The sequence below is a fragment of the Hypomesus transpacificus genome, chromosome 10, assembly GCF_021917145.1.
Source record: "Hypomesus transpacificus isolate Combined female chromosome 10, fHypTra1, whole genome shotgun sequence".
NCBI classification, from domain to species: Eukaryota; Metazoa; Chordata; class Actinopteri; order Osmeriformes; family Osmeridae; genus Hypomesus; species Hypomesus transpacificus.
Genome location: NC_061069.1, coordinates 7469142 through 7496457, shown reverse-complemented (window position 1 = coordinate 7496457; position 27316 = coordinate 7469142). Strand labels below are relative to the sequence as shown.

Here is a 27316-nt window from a genome sequence, read left to right as displayed (position 1 = left end):
GATATCCTCTACAGAGATCAGGGGATGACGAAGGTTCCAGATCTCATGTTCAAGACGTTTTCAGTGACAACACGGACCAGCGTTCAAACTTGCAGGCTATAACTGGATCTCCTTAATAAGACTCGGCTCAAGCACATTCTCAAGAGTTTCATGTTAAGGAAGGTCTCAGTGAGAAAATAGATCTGCTTATACTGCTGCACTGTCATTGGAGCACTTAAGACAAGACAACCCAAGTTAGTTATGTTTTTTATTGTAAGCTTTGTTTTCAATGATCATTACATGAACATTTACAGCTTAGAGTCGGCATGAATAGCTACGAAGGGATCCTCATCTCGGTTACTGATCTTGAAGTGGGCGCGGCCATCGCCCCCAACAGTGATCTGCTTCCCGGTGCACCTGCCTCCGTCCTTCTGACCAGAAATGACATCACAGTAGGTGCCACCCGGCATGCCAGTGTTCAGAGTGACATCCAGGTTCCTGAATGATTTGCAGAGGGAGAGCAGAAACTTCAGTATGTGGCTGAGATCACTTGTAACCTAATGTACTTTATACTGTCCTATGTATGATTTAAGATCTGTTCTGAATTCAGTTTTCCTCACCAGTCATCGTTGTTGAAGACGATGAATCCACGGTTACCACGTCCGAAAGCGACCTGGTTGTTCTGGTTGTCCCACCAGTTGGAGTGGGGCTGTCCATTGACCACATTACGGAAGATCACCATGTTCCTGGGGACATGACAAAGTATTAACAGCACAGCTGTATGTGATCCCGTTAAAGGGTTTGGTGGTCTTATAAGACTCACTTGATCTGACGCCATCTGTGCTCACACACCCATCCGTCTCCGCAGGTTTGGTCAGGATTGATGGGAACAGGTTTGGTGGATCCATTACTATGACTGGGGGGGCCCATCCAGTCATTTGTATCCTGAGGGCCACCATCAATACAGATACTTTACATGAGACCACCTATCAATTGATGTAACAAACCATATTTATAGTTACTGTAAAGTTGTATGTTAGGAAATGATCACCTTTCCGTTGACAATGTTACGGTTCCAGCGGAAGCTAGACATCACCCTGGTCACTCCATAGGGGTGGGCAAGCATGTAGGCAACAGCCATTTTGTGCATCCTAAAACATTTTAATATATACAACATTTAAATTCATGGGGTCATTATAGGTGATATTATAAGTGACTGAACACAGGAGGCCATATCCTTAGATTAATGTTTGTAAGAATATTTTGCTAAGTATGAATTAGATTTGGGGTTATTATGACCCCAGGACAATAGGAGGGTTCAATTTACCACATAGCTAAAAACCTGTCAAAGACATCCATTAAATTCACCTGGGATCCCAGAAGGTAACAATGGCAGCCCCACCAGCTCCATGTCCCCTCTGGTTGTCATGGTTGTCAACAAACACAAGAGCCTTATCGTTTGGCATGAAGCCCCAGCCCTCACCCCAGTTCCTGAGAAAAAGGCAGATTTTAGATATGTACACAAACGAAGTTGCAGCAGGACAAAACACAGAATTTGAACGTAAACACATACTTTGTGTAACTCAGCTTCTCCCCATTCCATTTGCGTATGATCCCTCCCAGTTTCGCACCATATTTGAACTCAGTGACTCTGCCAAGATGGAAGTACTCGCTGGCTTTTATGGGCTCACCACCTAAATCAATAACCTAAAAGCAAACAGTACAAATCTGTACTTTGTCACTATTCCTAGACATCATGCCTAAGCCTAACAGAGAGGGTTCAGAATACTAATTAGAGTACAAGATAATGAATTAGGTGATTAAACAGTCTGTGTTTACCTCCTGGAAGATGAAGGGCCTGGATCCTTTGGCAAACCACTTGGTGTTGAGGTTATGAAGGCGACCGTATACTGCACTTAGGTCACCAGGCCACATGTGCTTGCATGCGTCCACTCTGAAGCCAGCCACTCCCATATCAGTGAGCTTATTCATGTAGTCGGCCACCTTGCCTCTCACATAGTCCTTCTCCAGAGCCAGGTCCAGCAGGCTCACCAGACGGCAGTCACGTACCTGTTGATACAGAGGACACTACATGTCTGGGTCCATAAAACTATAAGCTGCTTCTGCACGTTATACAAATTGACTTTAGGGTGTAAGTCCTGTGTTCCAAGGGTCCTATGTTCCCAGGATCCATATATGTTAAGGTTAGAGTCAAGATTTTATAAATTGTATCTACAAAACCACCCAGTCTATACAATATTCTTTGCCGGGCTAGATTTGACCTGGAACATCATTTTTCAGTTATTTTGAAGCCTTCTTTCAATTAAAAGAATGTATAACATTTATGGAATATTTTAACTTGAAATGGGTCAAATTGAATCTTTGTTGACATGATATTGAAATGGAAACACAGGACCCTGGGAACATGGATACGTTCCCCTTTTTAGGCAGTGGTGGTCAGTAAACTCAAAATGCAAACTTATTCAGAAAATAATGATAACTACTGTTGGAAGTAAACATTCACACAGTATTTAACAAAGTGTAAAGCAACTTGTAGTGTGTCTTTGTCCTACCTGGTAAGGATCACCATAGTTCTCAATTTCTCCACTACCAGTTTTACACTTGTTGTCATTAAAGTCCTGGTGGCTGTAAGGAACAGAGGGGAAGTCCTTCTTGCCGGCATTGAAGTAGGTTCCACAGCTGGAATGAGTACCCTGTCCACCTCCAGCACCACACATGTGGTTGATGATCGCGTCCACATAGATGTACACCTACCAGCACAGCCAATACTGTCAATCCCTCACAGTCATTTGTAAATGGTAGAGGCTTGAATCTTGATTTTAATACATGCACTCAAGCTAAAAGAGTGTAATAAAAGTATCATGATGTGGCTAGTTTTTCTGGTTACCCCAACATTGTTGCATCTGGTGATCATGTCCCTCAGCTCATTCTCAGTACCGGATCTTGAGCACAGGTTGTAGCTGATTGGCTGGTACCTCTCCCACCACGGCCTCCAGGGGTTGTTCACCACGATGCTCTCATGAGGGGGGGAGATCTGGAGAGTAGGGAACACAGCAGATGCCATCAAAGATTTTGAGTTTGATTACAGTAGAAACATTTTGGATATTGATTCAGCAGAACAGGAGAGCAGTTAATAAAAATTCACAACTCCTAGACTATAAATAAACGTAATAATCTACTGTTGTACTCACCTGAACACCTCCGAAGCCATTGGGAGCCAAGTAACGCTCACACTCTGCAGCAATATCGGCCCATCGCCACTCAAACAGATGAACGATGCTTGTCCTGCCATGCTTAGTGTTCGGGTTGTGTTGGGCAAGGCTGAGCCCGAGGAGTGCCACCAGTATGAGCAGCTTCATGTTTCCTCTGGGTGAGAAAGAAAGGCAGATGTCGAACTGCTGCTTCCCCACCACTATATATACAAAAGAGATCACACACAATGACCAATGGCAGACTTATGGAGTATCTAGCAGCATGACAAGGTAAATTCAAGCCTAACAGGTGTGTGTTATCAGTCTTTCTCACTACTACTGTCAAAAATAGTACCTTTTTTCCAACATTTGGAAAAAATAAATACACTTGAGGGGACTTTGTCTGTGACCAACTTGTTCTGTTATACCAGAAGGCAATGTGTTTACTCAAGGCCTTTGATAACAAGAGCCCCCTTGTCGACCGTGGAATATGCTCTCGAGGGGTATGTTTTTGGCTGATGTACGTGACCTCTCCTCCCTATTGGACCTGGGAGAGGCATCTGTGTGCACTAAGAAAGGCATGTTAAAATTGGGGGGTGACTAACACTAAGAACGTTTTCATACGGTGGCCCTGAAGTGCAAATGACACCCCCTATTATGAGTACTTCCCCCAAATGAAAATACTCCCCCCCAATACGAGTCAACTCCCCCCAAATCGGATGACTTGTTCACCTCCCCCCAATACAAAAACGCGCCCCCCCCCCCCCCCCCCCATTACGAGTCAACTCCCTCCAAATCGGATGACTTGTTCACCTCCCCCCAATACAAAAACGCGCTCCCCCAAATGGAAAACGACATTACATTAACTCAAAAACACATTACATTAACTCTGAATGGAAAGAGTAACTACATTTTAGCGCTGATTGGATGCAGTAGGCTAACTGACAAGAAATAAGAAATTGATTGACAGAAGTACAAAATGCAATAGCCTGATAGAGTTACGTGCACCAGGACATTTATTTGGGTATCGAAGCATGTAGCATAGGCTACGTATGCAAAAGCATAAATTGCAGTGTTAAACGTAAACATCGAAAGCCAAACTAGTCCACGTAACTCTGTCATTATCATGAAATTAATCGTTTTGATTGGAAGGAAAGAGGAAACATTAATGTTGACAATTCATAGTCATTACACTAGCCTACTCTTTATTTTAATCAGGGTCATTCCAATGAAATAATCCTAGATCTGCTGTTAACGTTTCACAATATAGGCTAAGTAGGCTAGCCTATGCGCAAGCTAAAAACGCAGTTGAAGGAAGCAGGACTTTTCAGAAGAGACTAGTCCACTACAGAAGAATGAAATGCCACAATGACAGAGTAACGTGGACCAGGATAGTTGTTTGGCTATCGATTTATACATTTAACACGAAATACTTTTGCCTAAGTAGCCTACTATTTGCTACATTCTTCGATAGCCAAACAAATGTTCTGGTGCACTTAACTCTGCCAGGCTATTGCATTTTGTACTTCTGTCGATCAATTTCTTATTTCTTGTTAGTTAGCCTACTGCATCCAATCAGCGCTAAAGTGTAGTACCTACCCTTCAAGTCATCTGATTTGGGGGGAGTTGACTCGTATTTGGGGGGGAGCGCGTTTTTGTATTGGGGGAAGGTAAACAAGTCATCCGATTTGGGGGGAGTTGACTCGTATTGGGGGGGAGTATTTAAATTTGGGGGATGTAGGCCTACTCATATTAGGGGGTGTGGTTTGCACTTCAGGGCCACCGTATTTTCAAATAGCAGATGCTTGTATCCCAAAGTACCTTTCATATTGTACAGGCGGTGATTTTTACCTGCAACCTCTTGATCTGCAGTCAAGTGCTCTAATCATTCAGCTGTACACTGCCCATAGATTCTTTATACAGTGCTTGCCTCAGGGTGGTGAAGGCCTCCTCTGCTGCCTCAGCACAGTCGATGAGCCTGGGAAGGTTCTATCTTGGGAGATCATGTAGGGCACGCTTGGGTGGCGAAGCATGTGAGGGTGTGAAACGTTGGTATTATCCCACCAAGTCCAGGAATGATTTTACCTGTTTTTGTCTTTGGCCTTGGCCACTGGAGGGTGGCCTTGGCCTGTACTTTCTTTGCAGAAAAGGACGTTTTCTCCCTGGCATGGGTGGTGAGTAGAACCTGCCAGTACCCCTTGGGGGAGTTGAGGGTGGAGATGAACTGGGCCTTAGACGCCATCACTTCCGGAAGCCTTTGCAGAATTGGATGGACCCCTTCAGCTTAGGGATGGGTCTGGACCAGATATTGTGGTTTTCTAAGACCACTGTGTGCTGTGAGTCTTCAGCCACAGTGAAACAATATGTGTTCTTTTTTGCCTCATTGTCAAACCTTCCAAATCAGCTTACATGGCAGTGTACCCTGTGATTCATTTGTATATATGTGCCCATGCCTGTGCTTAGGTGAGACGTTCATTTTAGCAACAAACAGCTCAAATTCCACAGGAACTTAGATGGACCCAGTCAAAATGGAAATACACAGCTGACCGGTCTGTGTACTCTCAAAATGCACTCAAAGGTTGTTATACTCTTTGTAATACTCCTTTTAGCTGAAATATGGCAGAGATTTCGAGTCTTAGCAGGATATTTTTCTCAGCTTGTATCTCCAGTGGCACAGACAGACATCTGTCTGGCACATTCCTGGGCTGTACTATACACATTCACCTCTTACATCTGGATAAAATTCATAGCTCTGTTTCTGTTTTTGTGGCCAATTAAAATTCTAATGCTCCCCTCCACCTCAATATCTGAATTGACGTGATTGGAGATGTGATTCCAGCTGACAGTGTACACTAAATAACCTCTTGTAGTAGTCTGTTGTAGAACTTCTAAAAGAGAATAGCGCCAATTATTGCAGAAAAAATTGACAGCATGCTGCAGGCGATATTCGAGAATTCTTCACATTCACAACAGCAGGTTGAGGACAGACTCCAGCATGAGTTTGCTATAGGTGCTGTGATATAGGGACGGTGCCTGTCTTGTTTCTCTCTCACCTGTTTAGGTATCTGTCTCTCTCTCTCCCCCCACTCTCCTACTCTCTCTTTCTCTCTCTCTCTCTCTCTCTCTCTCTCTCTCTCTCTCTCTCTCTCTCTCTCTCTCTCTCTCGCTCTCTCTCTCTCTCTCTCTCTCTCTCTCTCTCTCTCTCTGTCTCTCTATCACTCTCTCTTTCTCTCTTTCTCTCTCTGTCTCTCTCTCTCTCTCTCTCTGACTCTGTGTGTTTGTTTCAGACTATGGGATCTTTCCCAAAGGACCTGATTCACTGACCTTATTCTTCGCAGTGAGAACGACAACTTTCCTCAACATCTGTAAAACATATCACATTGGCACATGAAAGATCTAGACTGAAACATTCTATTTAGAAGGTCTACGACTCTACGGAGTTCCTTTTACCAGTCAACTTGATTGCAGTATGCTGCACTGTGTGCATAATTGCCCAATTCAGTTTCATTAATAATTTAACATGGAACATTCCCCAGGTAAGTTAAATGTTTTTATTTACATGAATTTACTTTAAAGTAGTTTTGAAAAGAAAGCACAAAATCAGGTGAATATTGTTGAGTTGGCCTGAGTTGAGTATACTTTAGCTTTCCTCTTTCTCTTTGCCTGTGACTTCAATTTACACAGTGCTGTGTCCTGTCTGTACATCCACATGTCCACATCATGAACTAGTTGGTTAGGGCAGTAGCTGTACTTGAGAGACCAACAGAGGTAATTACTAACTTCTTTAGCTTATGTGGTTCGCCCCCCCCCCCCCTCTCTCTCTCTCTCTCTCTCTCTGTGTCTCTCTGTCTCTCTTTTTCTATCTATCTATCTCTCTCTCTTTCTCTCTCTCTCTCTCTCTCTCTCTCTATCTCTCTCTATCTCTCTCTCTGAACACTTTCATAGCAATCCTTCAAGTATGTACTGTACAGTATATGGATTCATGATCTTACTAATTTTTTTATCTAGACTTTCCTAATAGCCTACAAACTGGCATTGGGAAATATAATATAAACATATAACAAAATGCAGTTCCCACACGGTCTTAATACCAAAATTCTTGCAAGTACAAGAGTAATTTATGTCCGGCATTGGGTAAATCTTCAACTATAAATCTTCAGACATTCGCCGACATACACTTACTTGACTCTGCTCCAAACACATGGAGTATTAATTAGGTTTTAGGGAACAAAGCTCCCATTCTCCTGCAGATATCCAGAGAGAGACAGAGAGACAGAGAGAGAGAGAGAGAGAGAGAGAGAGAGAGAGAGAGAGAGAGAGAGAGAGAGACAGAGAGAGACAGAGAGAGAGAGAGAGAGAGAGAGAGAGAGAGAGAGAGAGAGAGAGAGAGAGAGAGAGAGAGAGAGAGAGAGAGAGAGAGAGAGAGACAATAACCACATACCGTAGTTGAGGGCATCCCATTAACCTGCATTGGAGAAGATTATTAGGATAAATATGTGCTGCACAATGCTTGGTCCAAATATAACATACAATTCTTTCATCACCATCAAGTAGATACAACTGTACAGTACTGGTTAGAGTTCAAAGTAGTCCCTGGAATATGCGGGAAGTGTATGTTGGAGGACTTCCACATAGCATTTTAGAAAGTTCAACTTTTCCAAATCAGATCAGAACTGTGAAAGGGTACAGAATGTAAAACTTGCAACAATCTGCAAGTCATGTTCCAAACAGCCCCATGGGTCTGTATCATGAAGTTTGAGAGAAGCAACTCAAAAGCTAGAGGTTCTAAATCATAGTGGCTAAAAGGCAGTTGAACAGATGCATACCACCAGTGTCCCACTAGGGGGATCCAATCACTTAAATGGAGCAATACTGTGCAGAAAGCAACAATCAGAGAAAGCTTGATTTCAAATTGGATTTACAGTGTCCAGATGGGGGGAGGGGGAGGAACCAATTTGTACTCAGTCTCTCCACTGCTGTAGTCTGGATGTGGTCAAACAGTTTGTTGAGTTTCTAAACTGTGGTTAGTACCTGCGTGGCACCATTACAGACCCACTCACAGACCCACTCACCAACGCACCATCCTCCTATTTAGAGCATGAGCAACCACCAAAAGTATATTCTTTACATTCTGTGAAGTTCTTTAGAGTATAATCAGATCATGCCAAAGTTCTGGAGCCAAAAGTAAGCTCAGTCTGTTATTAAGTGTGTGTTACACATATGTGAAGCAAATCTGATAAAACCACATAGCTTTGGAGAGAGCAACAGCGTTTGCTAGCTGAAGCTATACAGGAGCCAGTGACATCATGCCTCGGATTACAGTGATGTGATAGCAACTGACTGGACCCTTCATCACCTTTACAGGAGTAAGCTTTTTACTAAATGACAACAAAGTCTTTTTAATATGGTATTTTTTTATTGACAACTCAATCCACCATTTTGTAGACTTGTATTAAAAGTTGATTATTAATGTAATATTTGTTTGGATCTTAATAATTGTTCTGTACAGTAGGTCCTGCATTTATCGTAAGGGAGTGGTTAATTATTTTCTCTACTTTTAACCATACTAAATGAGCTCACTAACATACAGTACACACCTGAATCCAAGAAAAAAAACTCAACTTAAATCTAAAAACTTTGTTGTGTATGCACGTATGTGATTATGTGTTATATTTGCCTAAAACAACCTCTTTGGTGAACCATGCTAGTCTCCTGGGTAGTAATAAACATCTATTCTAAGGCCGTACTTTGACCAGCAACTATGTGATTGCCAGGGTAACCACAGGGTGAGCCCTTTGCATGATAGTCATTTCATGAAGGAGACTTCCTTTGTTTGAAATGTGTCCTATTTTGGAAGACAATTATGCTTGTTAAAATATCCATTCTATTTATTGAAACGATGAACTTTTCAAAAGAAGATCAACTGATTTCAGAGTAATGTTGCGCTTTCCATGCAGTGATCTAGCTCACTTCTCACATTGCAGCTGCTTTGGTTGCCCATTGGTGCTGCTCTGTTCTTAAAGATCTGAGTAACTGAGTGGAAAAATGAAATAAGAAAAAACATTACCTGAATCACAGTGAAAACTGTGCTGTCTTTGGAAACAATGATACTCCTTTTGGGGGAAACGATTCCACTCACAGGAATGTGTTCCCCCTTGTTAAATGATTCCAGACATTGTTCCTTTATCTGCACACACTTACACTAACACACAGGCACACATAAATGCACAACACAGTCAGTCAGTCCGTCAGTCATGTCCATGATATGAAGAGGATTTTTGGAGTCTTTGTAACATCTCAGAGACATCTTTCTCAGAGACATTTCATCATTGGATGATGACGGCTAACTACATAGATTACCCAGACTCTTCTGTCCTCTTCTTAAATCTTACGTCATAGAAAGACAACAAAAAGACAATACATTTCATTTCATTTTCATTAAAAAATGAAAAGAGCAGTCTCTTGTATTCTTACATTTCAACAAAATACATCTATTTCAGTCATCTTCTCATTCAGATATTAATTTTAGTTCACTGTAGAGATGAACACAGGTGATAGATTTGAACAAAAAGCAGCTAGGGTTTAAACATTCACACACATTCACTTACATAGAGGATGTTTGCATCTTTGGTATGTAGCATTAGTGGCTTGTATCTGTGACAACCAGTAAGTCCTTCAGTATTGAGATAGCACAATGGAAAATTATTATTCGACTTTGAGTCTACTAATGGAAAACCATGTGGGGTTTTTTTCTCCTTGACTCTCCGTACTTGCAAAAGTGATTCCTGGTGACTGCTTTGCTGGAGAACTCTTATGGAGGGACGTGTAGGCACTAAAGTTTTAACTGGTGTGGAAAAAAAAACATTTGAGTCAACTGTTAGAGAGTTAAAACCCCCATCTTGGAAAGGAGACCATCACAGTGCATTGGTTGAGATAAATGTGTTTTTATGTCACAGTGTTCTATTGCTTTTTCCTTTGTTTAATTTGAGAAATAATTGTCCACAGTTACAGAAAGCAAATATTTCAATAGTTCTATTCCATTTGCTTTTAGGACTACCAGTCTAGAGCATTATATCCTAATCTAGTTATCATAAATCTTTTACGTTACAGACTACCATATTAAATGTGGCAGTATTATTGTGTTGTTAGTGGAAGATACAGTGTGCAGAACTGAGGTTCTTTACTGTGAGTGGAACATAAAGGCCCATTCATATTCTCCATACTGAGGGTGACATGATTGCAGTCCCTCTTAATCTACTTCATGTGTTTTTCCGATCCTCTGGCCAGAGCTGTCTCTTTGGTCTTTCAGCTTGAGTGTTCAGGCGCAATCGAGGAATCAAGCCAATGTGGTTTCCATTCTTTTGCTTGGAGGTCTGGTGACATCTTCCACGGTCCAACAGGCCCCTCCCACTCACACAAGTTGCTTTGATTTTTCCTTGTCCTCATACATCACTTTGATTGTTCCAATGAAATATAAGCATTCATTTACCTTTTCAGTGTGTTTGGTTTTTAAAGTGTTTGAAGATATTAATCATCGATGTATTGTTGTGTGCTAAACTCTACAGACTCTATTGACAGTGCACTTTACCTTCTCTGTGACACAGAATAAAGATTTAAAGCAAATTGATGGTTTACATTTCTGATATGGAACATTACATCGGTCATTTGATTCCGTCACCCCAGTGCCAGGCCAGACATGATAGTTTACAGCCCAGTCCAAGTAGGCAGCTAGAGTAACAGGCCTTCTTGGGTTTCCTGTTTAGTCTATGGATTTCCCTTGGGTAAGGGCAGAAGCAGGAAGGGGGTCAAGTGTCAGTTCAATATATGTTCCAGAACCTCGACTACAGTATATGAACGAGGTGGGGAACACCTTAAAACCTAAGAATGTTTCGTTTATCTTGAAAGAGTAGCAATGCCCCCAGCTACATTTCCCAGCAATGTGTTGTCTTATCTAAACGTTCACAGACATTCAACCTCAAAATTAACAAAGGTAACAGTTTCAAGAGAGATTTACACCATAAGAAACATCCAGTCATCAAGTTGAAGAATCATTACATTACCTTCAACTGCCTTAAATCTGAGCAGCAAAAACAAACTCTCAAGCTCTGTAACTCTGTACGCTCCCCATGAACATATCTCAACACATTTCCAAATGATTAAGCCTGAAGGTTAAAATGTTTCAGTAAACCTTCTTTTTTTGTTGAGCAGCAATGTTATAATCTATCAAAAATATGCAGGTTTGGTTTTGTCTCAAATTAATGTCCACACTAATGTAGCTTTCAGTAGTGTGTGTAACTACCAGACTAAAAAATGATCACTCTACAAATAAAGTGACCTTATAAAATGTGAAAGTGAGTGTACTCCTCCTTGCCTCTTTCAAGTCGTATTAGGTAGGGCTGCTGGGTGCTACTTACAGCTATAATAAGCATGCCCAGACAAACACACATTCCATTCTGTAGTTTTGTGGTCTTCAGTGTCTAGTATGTATCCCCCCATGACCAAACACACACTGCTCTAACTGGATCAAACCCCTCTACACAGGACCTTTAGAGGTACAGTAATGCCTGCTTGTGATCGAAGGGGATGGTTGTCTGAGTAATAGCTTAATGTACGTCTGCCATCCATTTAGTTTTACAACTCTTGTCTGCCAGAAATGATCTTGACAATACTTATTTTATATGAAAACAAGGAGAAATACAATTTAGTGACTTGTCCATTAACTTGAGTTTTTGTGAGGACAACCAATGGATTTCAACAGGTCCTGTGAAACAAAATATTACTCTTTTCAAAGGCATTACAGATTTAGGGTGGTGTTACTTCACATTCAACATGGGACTTGGGAAGGGTTCCATCCATTCTAAAAGAGGGTATGCATGCATTTGAACAACTACTGTGGAAATATACTACTTCATCATTTACAGCATCAATTTTGTGCTTGGCAAGAAGTAAATTGTATATTTTGAAGAAAGGACTCAAATTAAAGTTGGCTCATGTAGCAAAATTGGATTGTGAACAATGTTTTCAAGACATTTATGTTTATGTAGCCATTCTGGTTTGATCTTGGTTTAGTATGGATACTTATTATAGAATAATTACAATTTATTGTAGAATCTTTTGGTACATGTTGGCAGTAAATACCTTGGGTACAATCATGTGGTTTCAACTACAGATAAATGTGCCAGAATTCAGTCTTGCTGAAAATGTTGACCACTTCTGAAAAAGGGGATTTACTGTACAAGAAGCCCTAAGATCATTCAAACATTGTTGGAAATCAAACAGTTTCATTATGTCTACAGAACTAAAAGCACATCACCAGAGGGACGTGAGTTTCTGCAGTACTAGTGTATAGATGTTCTCTCCCCACCCAAGAATGCTCCACAAATTAAACTAAACATTTTCGGCAACAGTCCCAGCAAACAGCATGAGCAAGGTTTGACATATGCTGCCAACCAAATTAGATGAAGAATGAAAGCTTTAAATCTCAGAAGTTAAAATGCCAGATTGAATGTAACTGTTTTGCTGAGAAAGCAAGATGCAACTGCTCAGAGTCAGAAAAATACAACACTATCAATAAATGAATAAATTCCCAGAACTCCGTCACATCAATCAGGGTATTTTCCTATTTATCATTTGAGGTACAGATGTTTACATTTACATTTAGTCATTTAGCAGACACTCTTATCCAGAGCGACTTACAGTAAGTACAGGGAGATTCCCCCCGAGGCAAGTGATCTTCTGATGACTAGCCCGACTCCCTCACCGCACAGCCATCTGAATCCCTTTGTTACAGTTACTAAAATATAGTGCAGGTAGTAAGTGTATTGGTCCAGACACATGGCATCTGTTTGAGACAGACCTAGATGAAAACATAGCATCCAGTATTTTTACAGTGCGACTTTGATTGAAAATCATAATCTGGTTTTCATTTTAATAAAACTGATTACACTATCAACAGACAGTCTTTCAACATCACTCTTGAGAAAAATGGCATAGCCCTAGCTGCCACCTGTGCCTTGACTCTTTGTTCCAGTGATCTTAACATTAATTGTTTTCAGATTTCCTCACAAAAGTGCTTCCACCCGAAAAATATTTCAGGAAACTGTTCAGATCTGGAAAGCATTTCATCTTGGCCAATAAAGCATCGCCCAGTATGGACGAATTATATACTAGTAGTCAATCCTTTTTTTCCACAGTGCTCATGAATTCAGGACATTTCTGAAATAGCTGCTCCACACCTCCAATCATGCTGCATTAGGTGCCAGGTCCTCAAGATTCAGCTCCATCTATTGCAAGATAAGCAAAACAATAAAGGAAGAATTTGTTTCCAAAAAGCTTTTTTAAGTTTCTTTAAAAAAAATCTAATCGAATCTACATTTGAACATTTCTTAGCCTATATCTGACATCAGATGAGAACGGATGCCGTAACTAAGAACCTTCAGTGATTTATCTTACAGGAGATAATGGGCGGGCCCTGACCACTTTCAAGCACGGTGATTTGCTGAACGAAGGATTTTCCGGTGTCTGTTTCCTCTAGTTGCGGTTCAGGTTCGAGACGCATGCCCAGCCTCCCGACGGCACACGGCTCGCGGGGAATCGAATGGTCTCCGCTTTTTCATGAAAGCCCATACAACTTCAGTCTGAGGGCTGGGCTTAGGGGGAGCGGATCAGAAGGGCCCAGTTTGACTGTACGAAAAATCAATACTATTTCACTTATGGCTCTCTAGTACAACTTTATCACATATTTTTGTGGATTGTGGACAGGACAACATTTTGTATAAAGTCCGTTTTGTACAACTGTGGGCGTTTACGATGGAAATGCAAAGGTGGTCCACAAGGTGGAAAACGAAAAGGTGGCTTTGGAACTCCAGTCTAACCACTTTCGTCACTCTATCTTTAATTCTACAGACCGCCAATGTCAGAGCAGGTAAGAAGTGTCAGGGAAGGACACATTTCTGCGCCGTATCATCCACCTTGAGTGCATCTTTATCATATACAGGAATATCATAGGTAGAATAGGTAGAATATCATATTCTACCTGTCAAGTCACGATATTGCATCTATAGAGCCACAATTACGTCACTCACTGACAGCCAACATGTTAAAATGATAAAGTTGAATTTTAAGTTGAATTAAGTTTCTAAAATGTGACATTTTTAGCTGGGCAAATCAAAAAATATTCCCATACCTTGTCTAATTGGTTATGGGAAAGTATTTGAACATAGACAAGTGGAGTTGTATTCCATTTAAAGATAAAACCTTTTCCAAAAGGGAGGAATACCCATTTTCAAACACATGATGCACCCTCTCAGTAGCCTAGTACTTCTGTCGTAGGCACCCATTCAGGTGCAGTCATCTCCAATTGAGCGAGCTCACAGCGTGACTCGCGGTACGTGGCAGATTGATGTGATGGGGCAGAAATAAAACTGCGCCCAGAGCTCTCTCGGGCGACAGTTTTAAAGGGTTTTGCCAAACAAATATTCTTTGTTTGCGCTTGGTGGTCCGGTAGGTGTGTGTGGATGGGCATTGAAAGAGGGATTTCATTGGGTCAAGATAGCTGTTACACATCAGGCTACCTCAGAATTCTGTAGCCAATAAAGTTGAGCAGCCACTTGCTTTACAATCTGCTATCTGTTTTCTCTGCACCATCCATCAAATATAGATCGTTTTACACATCAGTATTGGCTGTCTTTTTCTTGACTATGAAACTTATGTTGAAACTCTTTCCTTGAAACGTATGGACTTTCTGATTTGTTTTTTGAAAACAGTATTGCTTTAAAACTGCCTGTTTGTTTGCCCTTTTGATATTTGTAAAGACTTGGCTGTAAATGATGGTGGTGCTTGCCATTTGCGGACTTCTGCACTAAACTGACAGCTGTCAACACTTCGATGTCAGATAACACTCCATGCTCTACCTTCACAATTTTACGATCTTAAGTATTTGCACTAATCTGGTGATTTGGTATTATCCATATGACATACAGTACAAGATAATGCGACATGCGACAAGGAAGCATGGACGTTATCTTCTGGAAGTGAAGTACATATACTGTCCTGAACGATCACCGTTTCTCCACACTATCCTGGTTCCCACTAAGTCCAATAAGGGGCGTTGATGGAAAAAAAATCTCTGGTGTATTTCCCCCACTTTTAAGTTGCCTACTTACAATATGTAGGTCAGACCAGCTGCCTCTTTCTAGTGACTACAGATCCTTTCGAGAATAAATAAATAGCGTTTATTTATACTTATGTATTTATTTTGTTAGGCTATTTTTCAGCCAAAAGACAAGATAACTAAAATGATCTGAAAGATATCAATGCTCATTTTGAATTCACTATAGATTTCAAGTCTATATACATGATATTGCTCTGGCAGCCCAGAATATTGTCTTCAGTTATTCTTGCCGGTTCTTAGGTTAAATGACTTCATTCTTTACTAATGAGCACACTGTATATCACAAAGCTGTTACAATGTTACATACAGTGGGTTGCCATCTTTGACTATGTGCCATAACCTGCTACCATGATGCAATTCCCTCTGGATAGTAACACTTCCACCACCGCCCCACAAGTTCATTTAAAAATGAATGCATCATGTATTTGTTCATTGTCAGTCGTATTGGAAATTGATTATTGACGAGAAACGATCCAAATTGAACGAAACACCAGTGTCATGGCTTGCCTAGTGCCCTCCTACTTTTCTGCATCTGATATTTAAAATAACCATAATTGCATGATGTGCAAGCAAACATTTACAAGCTTTCCAGAGTACTGTAATTGCTACTTATGCTGCCAACTCTCAGTAGATGGCAGTGACAACAAATGTCCCAGGGAGACAGATGTCTCAAGGAGTCAGGCAAAACCTTATCAGTAGTGCCAACCAAAAAATGATGAACTGAGATGACTACTACATGTGTGCTGAACTTATCTTCAAAAGATCTGTGTAGCTATTTGAGGGTGAAAAGCTTCAAGTTTAAAATGCCAGAATGTTTAGTTAACTGTCCCTTTATTGTCTTGTTTAGAGGTATTCTAAGTTCTGTTGCTTTCTTGGGAAAGCCTTTCCTCAGATGGTTTGAACTGAAGTGTCATGTGTCAGTATGTGCAGCACTCCCTCAGAGGAAGTATGCTCATCGGCTGTGTTTGTGGCTTGTTAACATGGCAGGACATATATCACTGTCTCCTAGAACAGTCATGCTCAAGTGTCACTGAAATGCACTATTGTGAGGTGCGGGATTGCTGAAGTTTACTTCTCAAACAGGCTGGTGGAGACAGTATAACTACTGAGGGACTCAGTATTTGGACGATTGAAGTTATTTAAGCTTCAAAAGTGGGTACAGCCATTACTATTAGAATAGTGTAGGGAGGGAAAGAGAGGAAACGGAAGCAGGAGCATTATAAAGATGTCGAGAATAGTCATATAACTCTACCTCTTGAAGATGAAATGGTTTTAATACGATTTGCATGCTCATTTAGAGTCTTTAATGGTTTTTGGATAACGCCTGCTTTTGGAGTGCTTCTGTGAGGAGGTGGTTGGGATGGAAGAGGGGAGTGGAGGAGGTGGGGAGGGTGGTGGTAGTGAAGGGGAGGGGCAATTCCTGGCCAATTCAGCACATCTGGAATATATGAGGCCTTGAGGTATGCAGTAATGCAGAAAGGCATTCTGAAACTCACAAAGAGACCTTTAGTTCAGACTCTTTTTTGAGGAACCAGTAGCTCTGTATTCTGGACAGTGTACAGAATAGCTACTGCCCTCGTTATGGGGCATTTTGAGATACATTTTGCCCAACATTTGCAGTTGCCTCTACCCAGCACGTACATGAGAAACGCTAAATCCACTGCTGTCCATAGGACAAAATAAGACAGACGAATCATCCTTTCTAAATTTATCATCAGGGATCACAAAACATTAGATCTTGTTTCTGTACATTGTGTACAATTTAAAATGATATGCAATTACTCAAGTAGCACAGAGTTATCACAGCTACTTTTGCTAAATGTCTTTCTCGAGAGTCTTTTTATATATTCAAATGTATATTTTATTTACATAAAAATACGTATATTTGGGAATCACTAAAATCACTTACCGCTGTCCATTACTAATAATGTGAAAATCCAATCCATTCCAATGAAAATAAAAAAATATTATGAAATAGACCCACATTCATGAAAATCTTGTTGAACAAAGGGTGCTTGATGAATCATTCAAGTGTTGTTTGGTCACGTGTGAACTGTGAAGATTTGGACATTCTTGGTTTGGCCCCATGTGTTTTTAAGTGGAGGGGTGCCGGTACCATAATGTGTTCAACATGCTAACTGACTCCGCCTCTTAGACCCCCACCTGGCGACAGAAATGGAACAGGAACTGTCGGATCAGCACTTCCTGGCTTCACAAACCAGATGTTTGGAAAATAGTTAAACTATATCAGTTAAATATTTACTAAAAAAGCTTTTTAAAAGAACAATTTATTTTGTTGCATGTGACATTAATTGAACTGATAACAGGTTAAAGTCAATTTAAAGTAGATATGTACTGTATGCAAAGCTTCTGCAGTGTTTAAACAATGTCAGCTTTCTCTAGACATCTCTAAACGGTTCCATTTCTGTTCCCTATGCAGTTTTTGTTGGAGCCAAACTCTTTTTTTTTGTGGTATCAGAGGAAAGACTGAGGCTTACTGTGTCATGGACCATAAAGAGGCTTCATCATGGCTCGTTTTAAAGGATGTCAGGAGTGTAAATTAAGAGTGAGATCAAAAAAGATTTCCACCGTTTGGTGATCAGGGAGATTCCACAATAAATCCAGATCACACCTTTTCTGCAAAATAGTTCCCAGTGGGGCGATGAGAAGACTGTTGAGCCATTGTTTGTTGTCACTGAGTCTTTGAAGAATCTGCATCCTGTCTCGTGACCCAGGGATGGGAGGGATGTCCAGACAAGATGTTCTTAGCCTTTGTGTTGTGAGGTATTGTTAGGACAGAATATTGCAGTGTAGGATCTTATGCAGCATGTGAGTAAGCTTTCCTGAAACAGAGATAGATTGATGGTTGTTTGAAGGGACATCTGAGATTTGACAACACAATTGCCATGTGTGTGTTTCTTTGGCTTCATTTGTTAGATTGTTTTATAGCTGTGCTGTTGTAGTGGATCGTAAAACAAAACAGGGCTGCTAATATTAAAATCAAACAAGTTATTCACAAAGCTAAGTCTGAAAGAGGACTTTTTTTATGGCATGGATCTCTGTCCTCTGAATTTCATGCCCAATTTCATAATGGAGTTTAATGTATTTCTCATCACCCCAGTTCAAGTGTGGCTGCTTTATATTCTACACACACATGTTACCAATAAAAATGAAACTTATCCATGCAGTTGAACAATAATAGTCAGTTATATGTATTGCTGATTGTTGTAAACAACAACTCCAAACACCTCCTAAAGATATTTCTCGAAAACGTTGGCAGCAGTATTCAAACATGGCTCCCAAGGAACTATTAGTCATGGTTAAAGGATGGTTACGTGTAGTAGATATGTTGTTCAGATGTTGGAACTTTAAACAGATTGACACTGATTGATAGGGATGGCAGTGGTGTGCATAGGCACGGTGCAAGAACTAACTGCTACTGTCAAAGAACAGACTTAGCTTGAAATGATTTTTTTTCAAACCCCAACTTTAAATGGAAACCTTAAATGCTCTACATCCCTGTACTTTAAGTATTATCTATAGCTGCAGTCATGACCTTCTAAAAAATAGCACACTGTCCCTCTTTGCTATTTTAACGACTGCAAAGGTGAATGCAAGATGGCGCTACATAAATCAGTGGGTAACTGGGATGTTGTCATGTTAGTTAAGACCCTGTGTGTGTACCCTCCTTTTAAACGAATCCTATTAGGCTTCCTTAAATTCCCCATAATCACACCGTAAATCTACTTGTGCTAGAGGGTGAAGGGTCGAGAGATACAAAGAGAGAAAGAACGAGAGCGGAAAGAAAGAGGGAGCGAGAATAACCAAGACGAGAGTGACAGTTTAACAGTTCAAGAGAAAGAGAGTAGAAAGAGAGACTGAACATATTCTCTTGTGGAACTGGATGCGAGATCTGAACTGTAGTGTTCCAGATTCTGTTCCATTATGAGCCTGGCTGCAGAGTTAAACTGCCTGTAAAAGTCACCCCCCACTGTGTTTGCCTCTCTACCAAAGGCCCATTGAGCAGCACCACAGGGTTTTATCATGGGACCCTGGAGCTTTGTAGATAGAACCAGGACAAGGGTCCCGATGACGGCTCCTAATACTTTTACTGTGACACTGCTCAAGTTTCTAATAAAAACCTGATTGGATGAATTGACAGATTTGGCAAACTGGCAGTAGCTACGGAATGGGTGTGGTAAAAATATCAACACATATTACAATATTAGTGTTTGTTCTTCTTTTCGAATTGAGACTATTGTGTATCGTGTTTTGTATGTTCTCTGCAGTGTCAGTCAATAGATAATAGAAAATAAAACTGTTTCTGTAGGGTGTAGTGCCTTGCTCAAGGACACAATGTCCTGGCCGTGCCAAATGGGCAAGGCACTTCACCCTACTTGCCTCAGGGAGAATGTCCCTGTACTTACTGTAAGTCGCTCTGGATAAGAGCGTCTGCTAAATGACTAAATGTAAATGTTTTGCTGCACTGTTCCTCCTTCTGGTTGTTACCACAGCATTTACAGGGAAACCCCTTCAGTACTTATCTATTTTCTCTTACAGCTGACCCTGTGGATGTACTCAAGGCTCTGGACTTTCACAGCTCTCCTGAGGGCGTCGAGAAAACAGCAGGATTCTGTACAGTCCGGAGAGGGTCCAAACCCGACGTAGCCTTCCGAGTGAGGAAGCAGGCACAAATCAGCGCTCCCACCAAGCAGTTCTTCCCAGGTAACATCTCACCTCGCCAACATGTCATCACCATGGAAGGCTGTTGACTTTACGCTTTTATCAAGACTGACATTTGTAGGTGGATCCTGCCTGCAGCGATATTTTGTGACTACTGTACACACATCTTCATCTATTTGCCAATGTTTTCATTGAGTTGGCTACTGGTTCAAACTGTACTTTGTGATCCAATAATGTGACAATGATAAATTACAGAGGTGAAGCAATCATGACTCGAGCAAACAATCTAGCTGTATAACTTGGACACATATCAATTCATTCCTTGTGTTCAGATATATATCCAGTTCTCATTTCATTCAGCAATTTTCCCAGTAGAATGGTCTTAGGTTATGAATGAATGGGGAAAGAGGACTTCATTGAATGTCGATTTGTGTCTGCATCTTTTATTGTTGGAAAGGCAAGTATGGCAGAGAACGTTGCCCACTTGGCCTTTAAAATATGAATACTGTATACACATTTACTAGGAACAGGGTCTCGTTAAATAAATGTTCCCAGTCTGTGTGCGCTGGTCATCTTCCAAACTGGCTTAATTACAAAGAAAAAAAGGCACAACATTTAAGAGTTGAAATTAACAATTAGATTTCTGTGATTTTTGGCAGAAAATCCTGCTAGCAAACCATATGCTTTTAACAACAAGTTGCCATAGTGTTCTCAGTCTGAATAGTGCAATTTGTCTTATAAATCATCTGTAGCCTATTATTTTATCAGTAAAGCTTATTAATGCTTGCATGATTACATTTGTAAAACTGATCTTTTTCACACACCTAGTAAATGTAATGATGCCTTAATTTCTCACTTCTAATTCTTTTCAGGTTAAACCAAGGTTATTTTAAAACAAAATACTTCCTTAAACTGAACACAAACTGTGGTTTAGTTTCAGTATGCCTCATCAAAGACTAGTCTTGAGCTGAAATTGGATAATTGTTACTTCTCTACTTCTCTCACTTATAAATAGAACACTTTACTGTGAATACTTATAAATTATGCAGTGCTTGTATGAGCCATCTACTGTATTAGCTCTTGGGTCTATGACTGCAGATCTTACCAGAGACCAATCTGATTTCACACTGTACTGTTTCCCTGGACCAGGAGGAGTATTCCCTGAGGATTTCTCTATCCTGTTCACCATCAAACCCAAGGCCGGCATCCAGTCCTTCCTGCTGTCTGTGTACAACCAGCAGGGCATCCAGCAGCTGGGTGTGGAAGTGGGCCGCGCACCTGTCTTCCTGTATGAGGACCAGCATGGCAAACCCGCACCCGAGGAGTACCCCCTTTTCCGCACAATCAACCTCGCAGACGGAAAGTAAGTGATGATGACGTGGTGGGGGATGATATGGGTGATCACTTTGTTTATTGGTGTCTGATATGTACATGTGAACTACTGTATTAGACTGTTTTAGACATATAAACCACTGAATGTTGCACAGACATGTTTTACGGTAACTTCTGAAGAGGGCGTGGTTGTGCCTACTTTACAACATTAGGACTTTGGCCTACAGTATTTCAGTGGCCAGAGTCAAGGAACAGTCTGCATTTACTTGGCGCATTGCAAAGTAACCACATCTCAGCTAACAGTCGTGAAGAAAAAACCCCAATACTGCGATGAACTATGATACTACAATAATACTACAGTGCAAATACTGTGCAATAGTTTCATTACATAGTTCAGTACTTGTGGAATAAAACAACATTGATATTATACTATTATACCAACATATGTGTTATTGTATTTACATTGAAAACATTAAGCATTATCAGTCAAAAAACAATAATGTGAAAAAAATGTAATCAAATCATCAGTTTGTCCTCCAAAAATTGTCTGCGTGATAGTCTGTCTTTTCCCCAAAAAGATTCACAGTGTGGTTTTTAATTTGCAATAAAACTATGGGCTCAACCATCATAAATTGCATAACCATAAAATGACTATCCTGACAATGAGACAGTGGAGCTAATATGAAACACTTGGTTAAAACATGTCTGATGCTATTGTCTGAAGCAGAATGAAATGTGTTCCTCATGGGTGATTAAAAAAAAAAGATCTATAAATTACAATTTCTCTGCTTTGCTTGCGTAAATGAGAGTCAAGTACACTTCTTCCTATTAGTTTACCCATTGTTGATTAATGAGGTTTTTCTCATCTAACGGTATACTGTGGATCTTCTTGATAATCTCTTATTGTTTGAACAATGTAGGTGGCATCGTGTAGCCATCAGTGTGGAGAAGAAAAGTGTGACCCTCATTGTGGACTGTAAGAAGAAGCTCACCAGGCCATTGGGCAGGAGTGACCGAGCTGTCATCAACACAGAGGGCATCACTGTCTTTGGAACGAGAATCCTTGATGAAGATGTCTTTGAGGTAAAGCCCTCTGTGGTTCTTCTTTCTCATTGATAGTGCATGTTTTTCCAATACTAGCCTCAGTTGAGAGTTTGGCTCACCCTAAGTCATTGTTCCTGCTTTAGTTCAGTTGATTCCGCTGATATTTTTCTTTGGAGGCTTGGAATTATGTGGAGTTGGTGTTTTATGAACATTCTTTATTTTGTATTTTTTATACGTTCTTTGTTGGACGTCCCATAGTTATTTTATTATCGAATTGTGCGTTTATTTGCCAATTTTGGGGGGATCGAATAGGATTTGAGACAAATGCCTAAATGGCTTGAAATATAAAGGATAACGAATTCCGTCAGTTGCAGATTATAATTTTTGTAAAGATCACAGGTTTTATCACAGGTACTGTAGTTTTGAGCACTATGGAACATGTGCTCAAGCTGAATGTTCTCTAAAAAAGACAATGGCTCTAACTTTGATGTGTGCTCCTGGAATGCTTGCTAACAAGAACAGCCTGCTAAATACTTGCCTGCAGGTCAGAGATGTCTTTGAACAGTCGAGCCATTTGAAAAAGGATCCTTTACTTCCTCACTTGGTTTGTGGTGGTATTGTAATGCTATTTAATGCTGACCCTATAACTGAGAGGTCAGAGACCATTAACAGGGTTCACAACTCTTAACCAACATACATTTTTTCTTGGTTTTGTACTGTTTGTGCACATTGTAGTGACTATAATGGGATGAGAACCAAGGGTAAGCATGTAAAAGGCTTCACTTTTACTCAATTAGATTTGACCACAGATAGTTTTAATTCTGGTTTGAGGCCAATGTTGGTCTTGTTTGGGTGTTCTGTGTTTGAACATAAATTAAGCCAAATGGAATGGAATTACAAAGCAATTTGAGCATTTTCTCTGTTTAGAAACAAGGAGTGGGGAAAATAATTTTGTTTGTCCCAGGGGTAGATGTGTTTGCATGTTTGTAGGTGGTTTCTGATAGAGCAAATCAGCCAGTGGTAGCTGTGGTGACCATAGTGCAGGCTGTGGAGCTATTTCTTAAACTGTAATTATTTCCACTTCAACTTTAATAGCCTTGGGTTTGTTGATTGCAATCTGGCTATTTGTAAGCAAACGACATACTAATGACCAACCCAGAAAAAAACTTGCATACACAGAATTCTCCACTAATATCTGGTTATAGTTGTGTAGAAGGATCTGAAATGTGTTAGTCATCCAGTCACTGTGGCCTGTCTTTTGCCAATGTCTTGCAGTCTCCATGATGTACTAAGTGCTTGCAAATGCAGATGTTGAGAGCAGCCAAATAGTAACCTTAATCCTTAAAGCACATTTTGAAGGTAGTCCAACAGCATGGATTAAATATGCTGTAGCTTTGTAAATCAATTAAGATTTTAGAAATGTTATATATTAAGACCAAGCATGTGCTCTTGCTATTACGCAATCCATTAGTATTACAATTGTACAAATGTTACAATTGTGTAAACATACTTTGTATGAACACACATGGTACACAGTTGAAATTCTATGCATTTATGAAAGTGTTCAAGGTTTGTCATTATTAATGAAAATTATTAATCTCTTGTCAAGTGAAGCCAGTCTCACTGTCTCTGGGACATTTGGCAAAACAGTTTGTGCTGGCAGATAATATAAATAGTTCCTTGCTTCCCAATTGATACCAATTATCACTCAACATGAGACATGTGTTAGACATTCTGTGGTGTGGCAATCAAAGATCACCCAGAACAAGCTATTATCAACTTAATGTAATCAGGGTATTGTCTTCGTGATGTATGTTTTAGTCAACAGAACATGAAAACAGATTAGATTTATTTTTTAAGGATCATATTTCTACACATGAGGTTTTTTGGTACACTGTATAAGATGATGAATTGGTTTGAACAGCCTTTGTGTGACAAACTCTGTTTAGGAGATGACATTGGCCCCTCGATAGAAACCCTACAGTATCTCGTTTTGTGTCTGTCAGCTTGTTACTTAACAGATATTATGAAACTACCATGCACAGTTTAGTCAAATACAAGAGCATTGTTTAGCTAATGAGAAATCAATAACAAATTACCGCTCACTGTAAAGGTGTTTATCAGATTAAAGGGGAAAGGAAACATGAGCATTAGAGCCTTGTAAGGTAAACTGTGAAAACATTGATTATACTTCCAGAATATACCTCGCTTTCCGTGTAGCCGTGGCCACGAGCATGTGGTCACCTTACTGCTGCAGATTGCATAACCAGGTGTTAGGTCTGGAAGCAGAAGGAAGAGTGAAGGCTAGGGGAAAATATGATCAGTGTGTGCTTTGTCTTGGCTCAATCCTCACAGCTGTTTAAAAGATATGGCCTCTGACTGGGCCCCTAAAAAATCTTCTCCTCTTTCAAACCAAAGCCATGAAATGTGCAAGCTGAAATCATCTGCACCCTTCTGTCTCGTTCTCTCTGTCCTTTAGTAGGGACAAAGGCTACTTAATTGTTGTAGGTCTGTAGTTGTTGATAGTAGGGACAGGGAAAGCGAGAAGGTTAGATAGAGAAACAAAGAAATGAAATAGAATGATAAGAGAGAAAGAAAGATGAAAGTTGCGACAAAGACCAAGAGAGGGAATTAAAGGGAAGAGAGAAAAAGAGAAAGAGAATTTTCCTAGCAGGTGGACCTAAAGTTGTTGTCCTGGCAGGAACATCTTGTTCCATGGAATATGACAGCTCTCCCTGAGTTGTCACATTCCATGTCAGTGAGACTGTTGGCATATGCACGTAGACACCCTTGTTGTCATTAGTATCACTATATAAAGATTATATTTTTATACTCTCCCCCCCCCCATGCTCAGAAAGGAGAACCTCCTGTTGATCCCCAGCTAGATTACTGACCATTCATCATGCACCTGGACATGCCTCATAACATGTAACAGCCACCACCACCCCATTCCTCCCTCTGATGTACCGTCCTCTTGTCTCAAAATCTCAGCTCTGGCCGCCCCCCCGGTGCCTCTTGAGTCAGCCAAACCGTCTCAGTGAGCATCCCAGTACGCAGTGCTGAGGCTGCAGGTCGAGCTCTATGGTGCTCATGACTTCCTGCTGCTGATGGGAGAGAGCATGTCAAATGTGAGGGTGGAGGTGGCCATCTACAAAAGTCCAAAACAGTAATTGGAAGGATGGTTTTTGTAAGCTACTACCCGGGAAAGGGCATGGATATGTAATCTGCACATGGCATCGATCTGTTTCCAATACTTAAAAATAAACTTTAAACCCAGCTTTGACCACAAAGGCTGCATTTAATGAAGGCTGGGAAAAATCTGGAGATTATTAGACTCCTTCTTTGTCTTTTTCTATTCCTTGGTCAACAGTTGTCCTTGCCTGTCTAGGGTTCTGATGGAGCTTGTTCACCTCCCAGGGAGCAGCCCGACTAGGTGTTTGGAACATTAAGTTCAGGGGTGGGTGGATGGTTAGGGGGGAATGGAGAAGGGAGAAGGGGAATTACTGAGAGAGAAAACAGATGCATGTCCAAATGACTCAGGTGCTTGACTGCAGAAAAGAGAAGAAAAAAAGGGAAATAGCCATACTGTAGGTAGGGAAAGGGATAGATGTGTGTAAGAGGAGTGCGTGGATGTGTAACTCCTAAGTGCTGCCTCTGAACTGTCTAGCAGGCCCCATGTTGCTTGGGAAGAGAGTCACTGCCAGGTCAGGTAGATGACAGGCCGAAGTACCTGGCAGTCTTCTTGGGCCGTAATTACAGAGTTTAAGGTGTCTTGGTCAGGCCAGGTGAACAAATGTCACTCCTAACATGTCAATACAGAGAACACAAGGATACATTGAGTACGGGTGTTGTAAGGTAGTATTTATGTCAAATGAACTGATTTGTTTTGGGCAAACTCACCAAATCCAACACCTCCTTTTCAAGTGAATGTGCTTGTTTTTCCGTGGCCCATGATGCCTTGAGCATATTTCCAGACTTCACAGATGCTTTAATTTCACTACGTCTTCACTAAACTGTTTACCTTTACTTTTGCTATAATATGCACCTGGACCCCAAACCTAAAGGCATGTACACTATCTTGCACAGTTTTTTCTTAAAACCCAGTTCAGTAGATGACACTTTTTGGTACAGCATTAAGAACCTTCTAACCTGTGGTATAATCATTCGTACTTATGTCCATTGCAGTGGCATGAGATAGTTGTGAATCTAAAATAAGCACACCAGATATTTGTGTTATCTGTTACTTCTCAATACCATTATTGTATAGCAGAATTGTTACAAAGTTACCTCCACAACTGAAAAACACAACAATAACTTGTTGACCTTTTGCTTGGCAGAGCAGTAGCAAACAGCTGTGGACCACAGTTGACTCCAGTTTGGGGTCAAGGTCTTGAAGGGGGGTGAGGAGGGTGGCTATGAGGTAATGCCGTCTGGTCAGCCTCTCTGCTGTTTGATCTCCCTCCACTCACTCAAAGTGCCCTTTTCTGAGCAGCGTTTGGGAGCCCACTTTTCATGTCATACTAGAAAGGTCGTGCCAGGGCAGGATTTCATGGTCTGCTGAGGCCTTTTAATATGTCCCACTTGTGGGTGACCAGCTGAGGTGGCAGATTGCCAGATATTGGCTTTTCTTGTTCCCAGGGGATTTAAACAATGTTGCAATACTTTATAATGGATGAAAACGTCACTCAGTCGAGGGGAAACACTGCACTGACTTGCTGTGTTGTGAGTTTACACACCCTCTACACAGTGCTGGGACTAGCTACTGTAGATCTGACAGTCGATCCATCTGTTTGTGTATCTCTGCCAAGCCTCTGTCCAGTGCCAGGACAGCACCCCATATTTTCACTTGCATTCTTAGCCGTCTGGAGGAGGTGCCAGACAGATGCATAACCCA

The 27316-nt window shown here is 40.8% G+C and overlaps 2 protein-coding genes across 4 annotated transcripts in view; one reads left to right on the top strand and one right to left on the bottom strand.

Moving 5' to 3' along the window:
• Positions 1-233: 233 nt before the first annotated feature.
• amy2a (amylase alpha 2A) lies at positions 234-4831 on the bottom strand. Of its 2 annotated transcripts, none has more exons than XM_047028424.1 (11): positions 4791-4831; positions 3192-3366; positions 2888-3034; positions 2553-2750; positions 1819-2049; positions 1553-1686; positions 1348-1470; positions 1031-1130; positions 803-924; positions 600-725; positions 234-477 (listed from the first exon to the last, which is right to left on the bottom strand). In XM_047028424.1, exons 2-11 carry the CDS (start codon positions 3357-3359, stop codon positions 288-290), a joined length of 1539 nt encoding a protein of 512 aa, XP_046884380.1. In that variant the 5' UTR covers positions 3360-3366; positions 4791-4831; the 3' UTR covers positions 234-287. The 2 variants fall into 2 exon arrangements, with proteins under 2 accessions (XP_046884380.1, XP_046884379.1); XM_047028423.1 differs by lacking the exon at positions 4791-4831 and adding an exon at positions 3547-3886.
• An 8831-nt stretch (positions 4832-13662) lies between these two features.
• LOC124472096 (collagen alpha-1(XI) chain-like) overlaps positions 13663-27316 on the top strand; it is a 54972-nt gene continuing 41318 nt past the window's right edge. For both annotated transcript variants that reach the window (XM_047026689.1, XM_047026688.1), the window contains exons 1-4: positions 13663-14115; positions 19924-20088; positions 21196-21409; positions 22299-22461. In XM_047026689.1, coding sequence (XP_046882645.1) covers positions 14001-14115; positions 19924-20088; positions 21196-21409; positions 22299-22461 — 657 coding nt within the window. In that variant the 5' untranslated portion in view covers positions 13663-14000. The remainder of the gene's footprint in view (positions 14116-19923; positions 20089-21195; positions 21410-22298; positions 22462-27316) is intronic.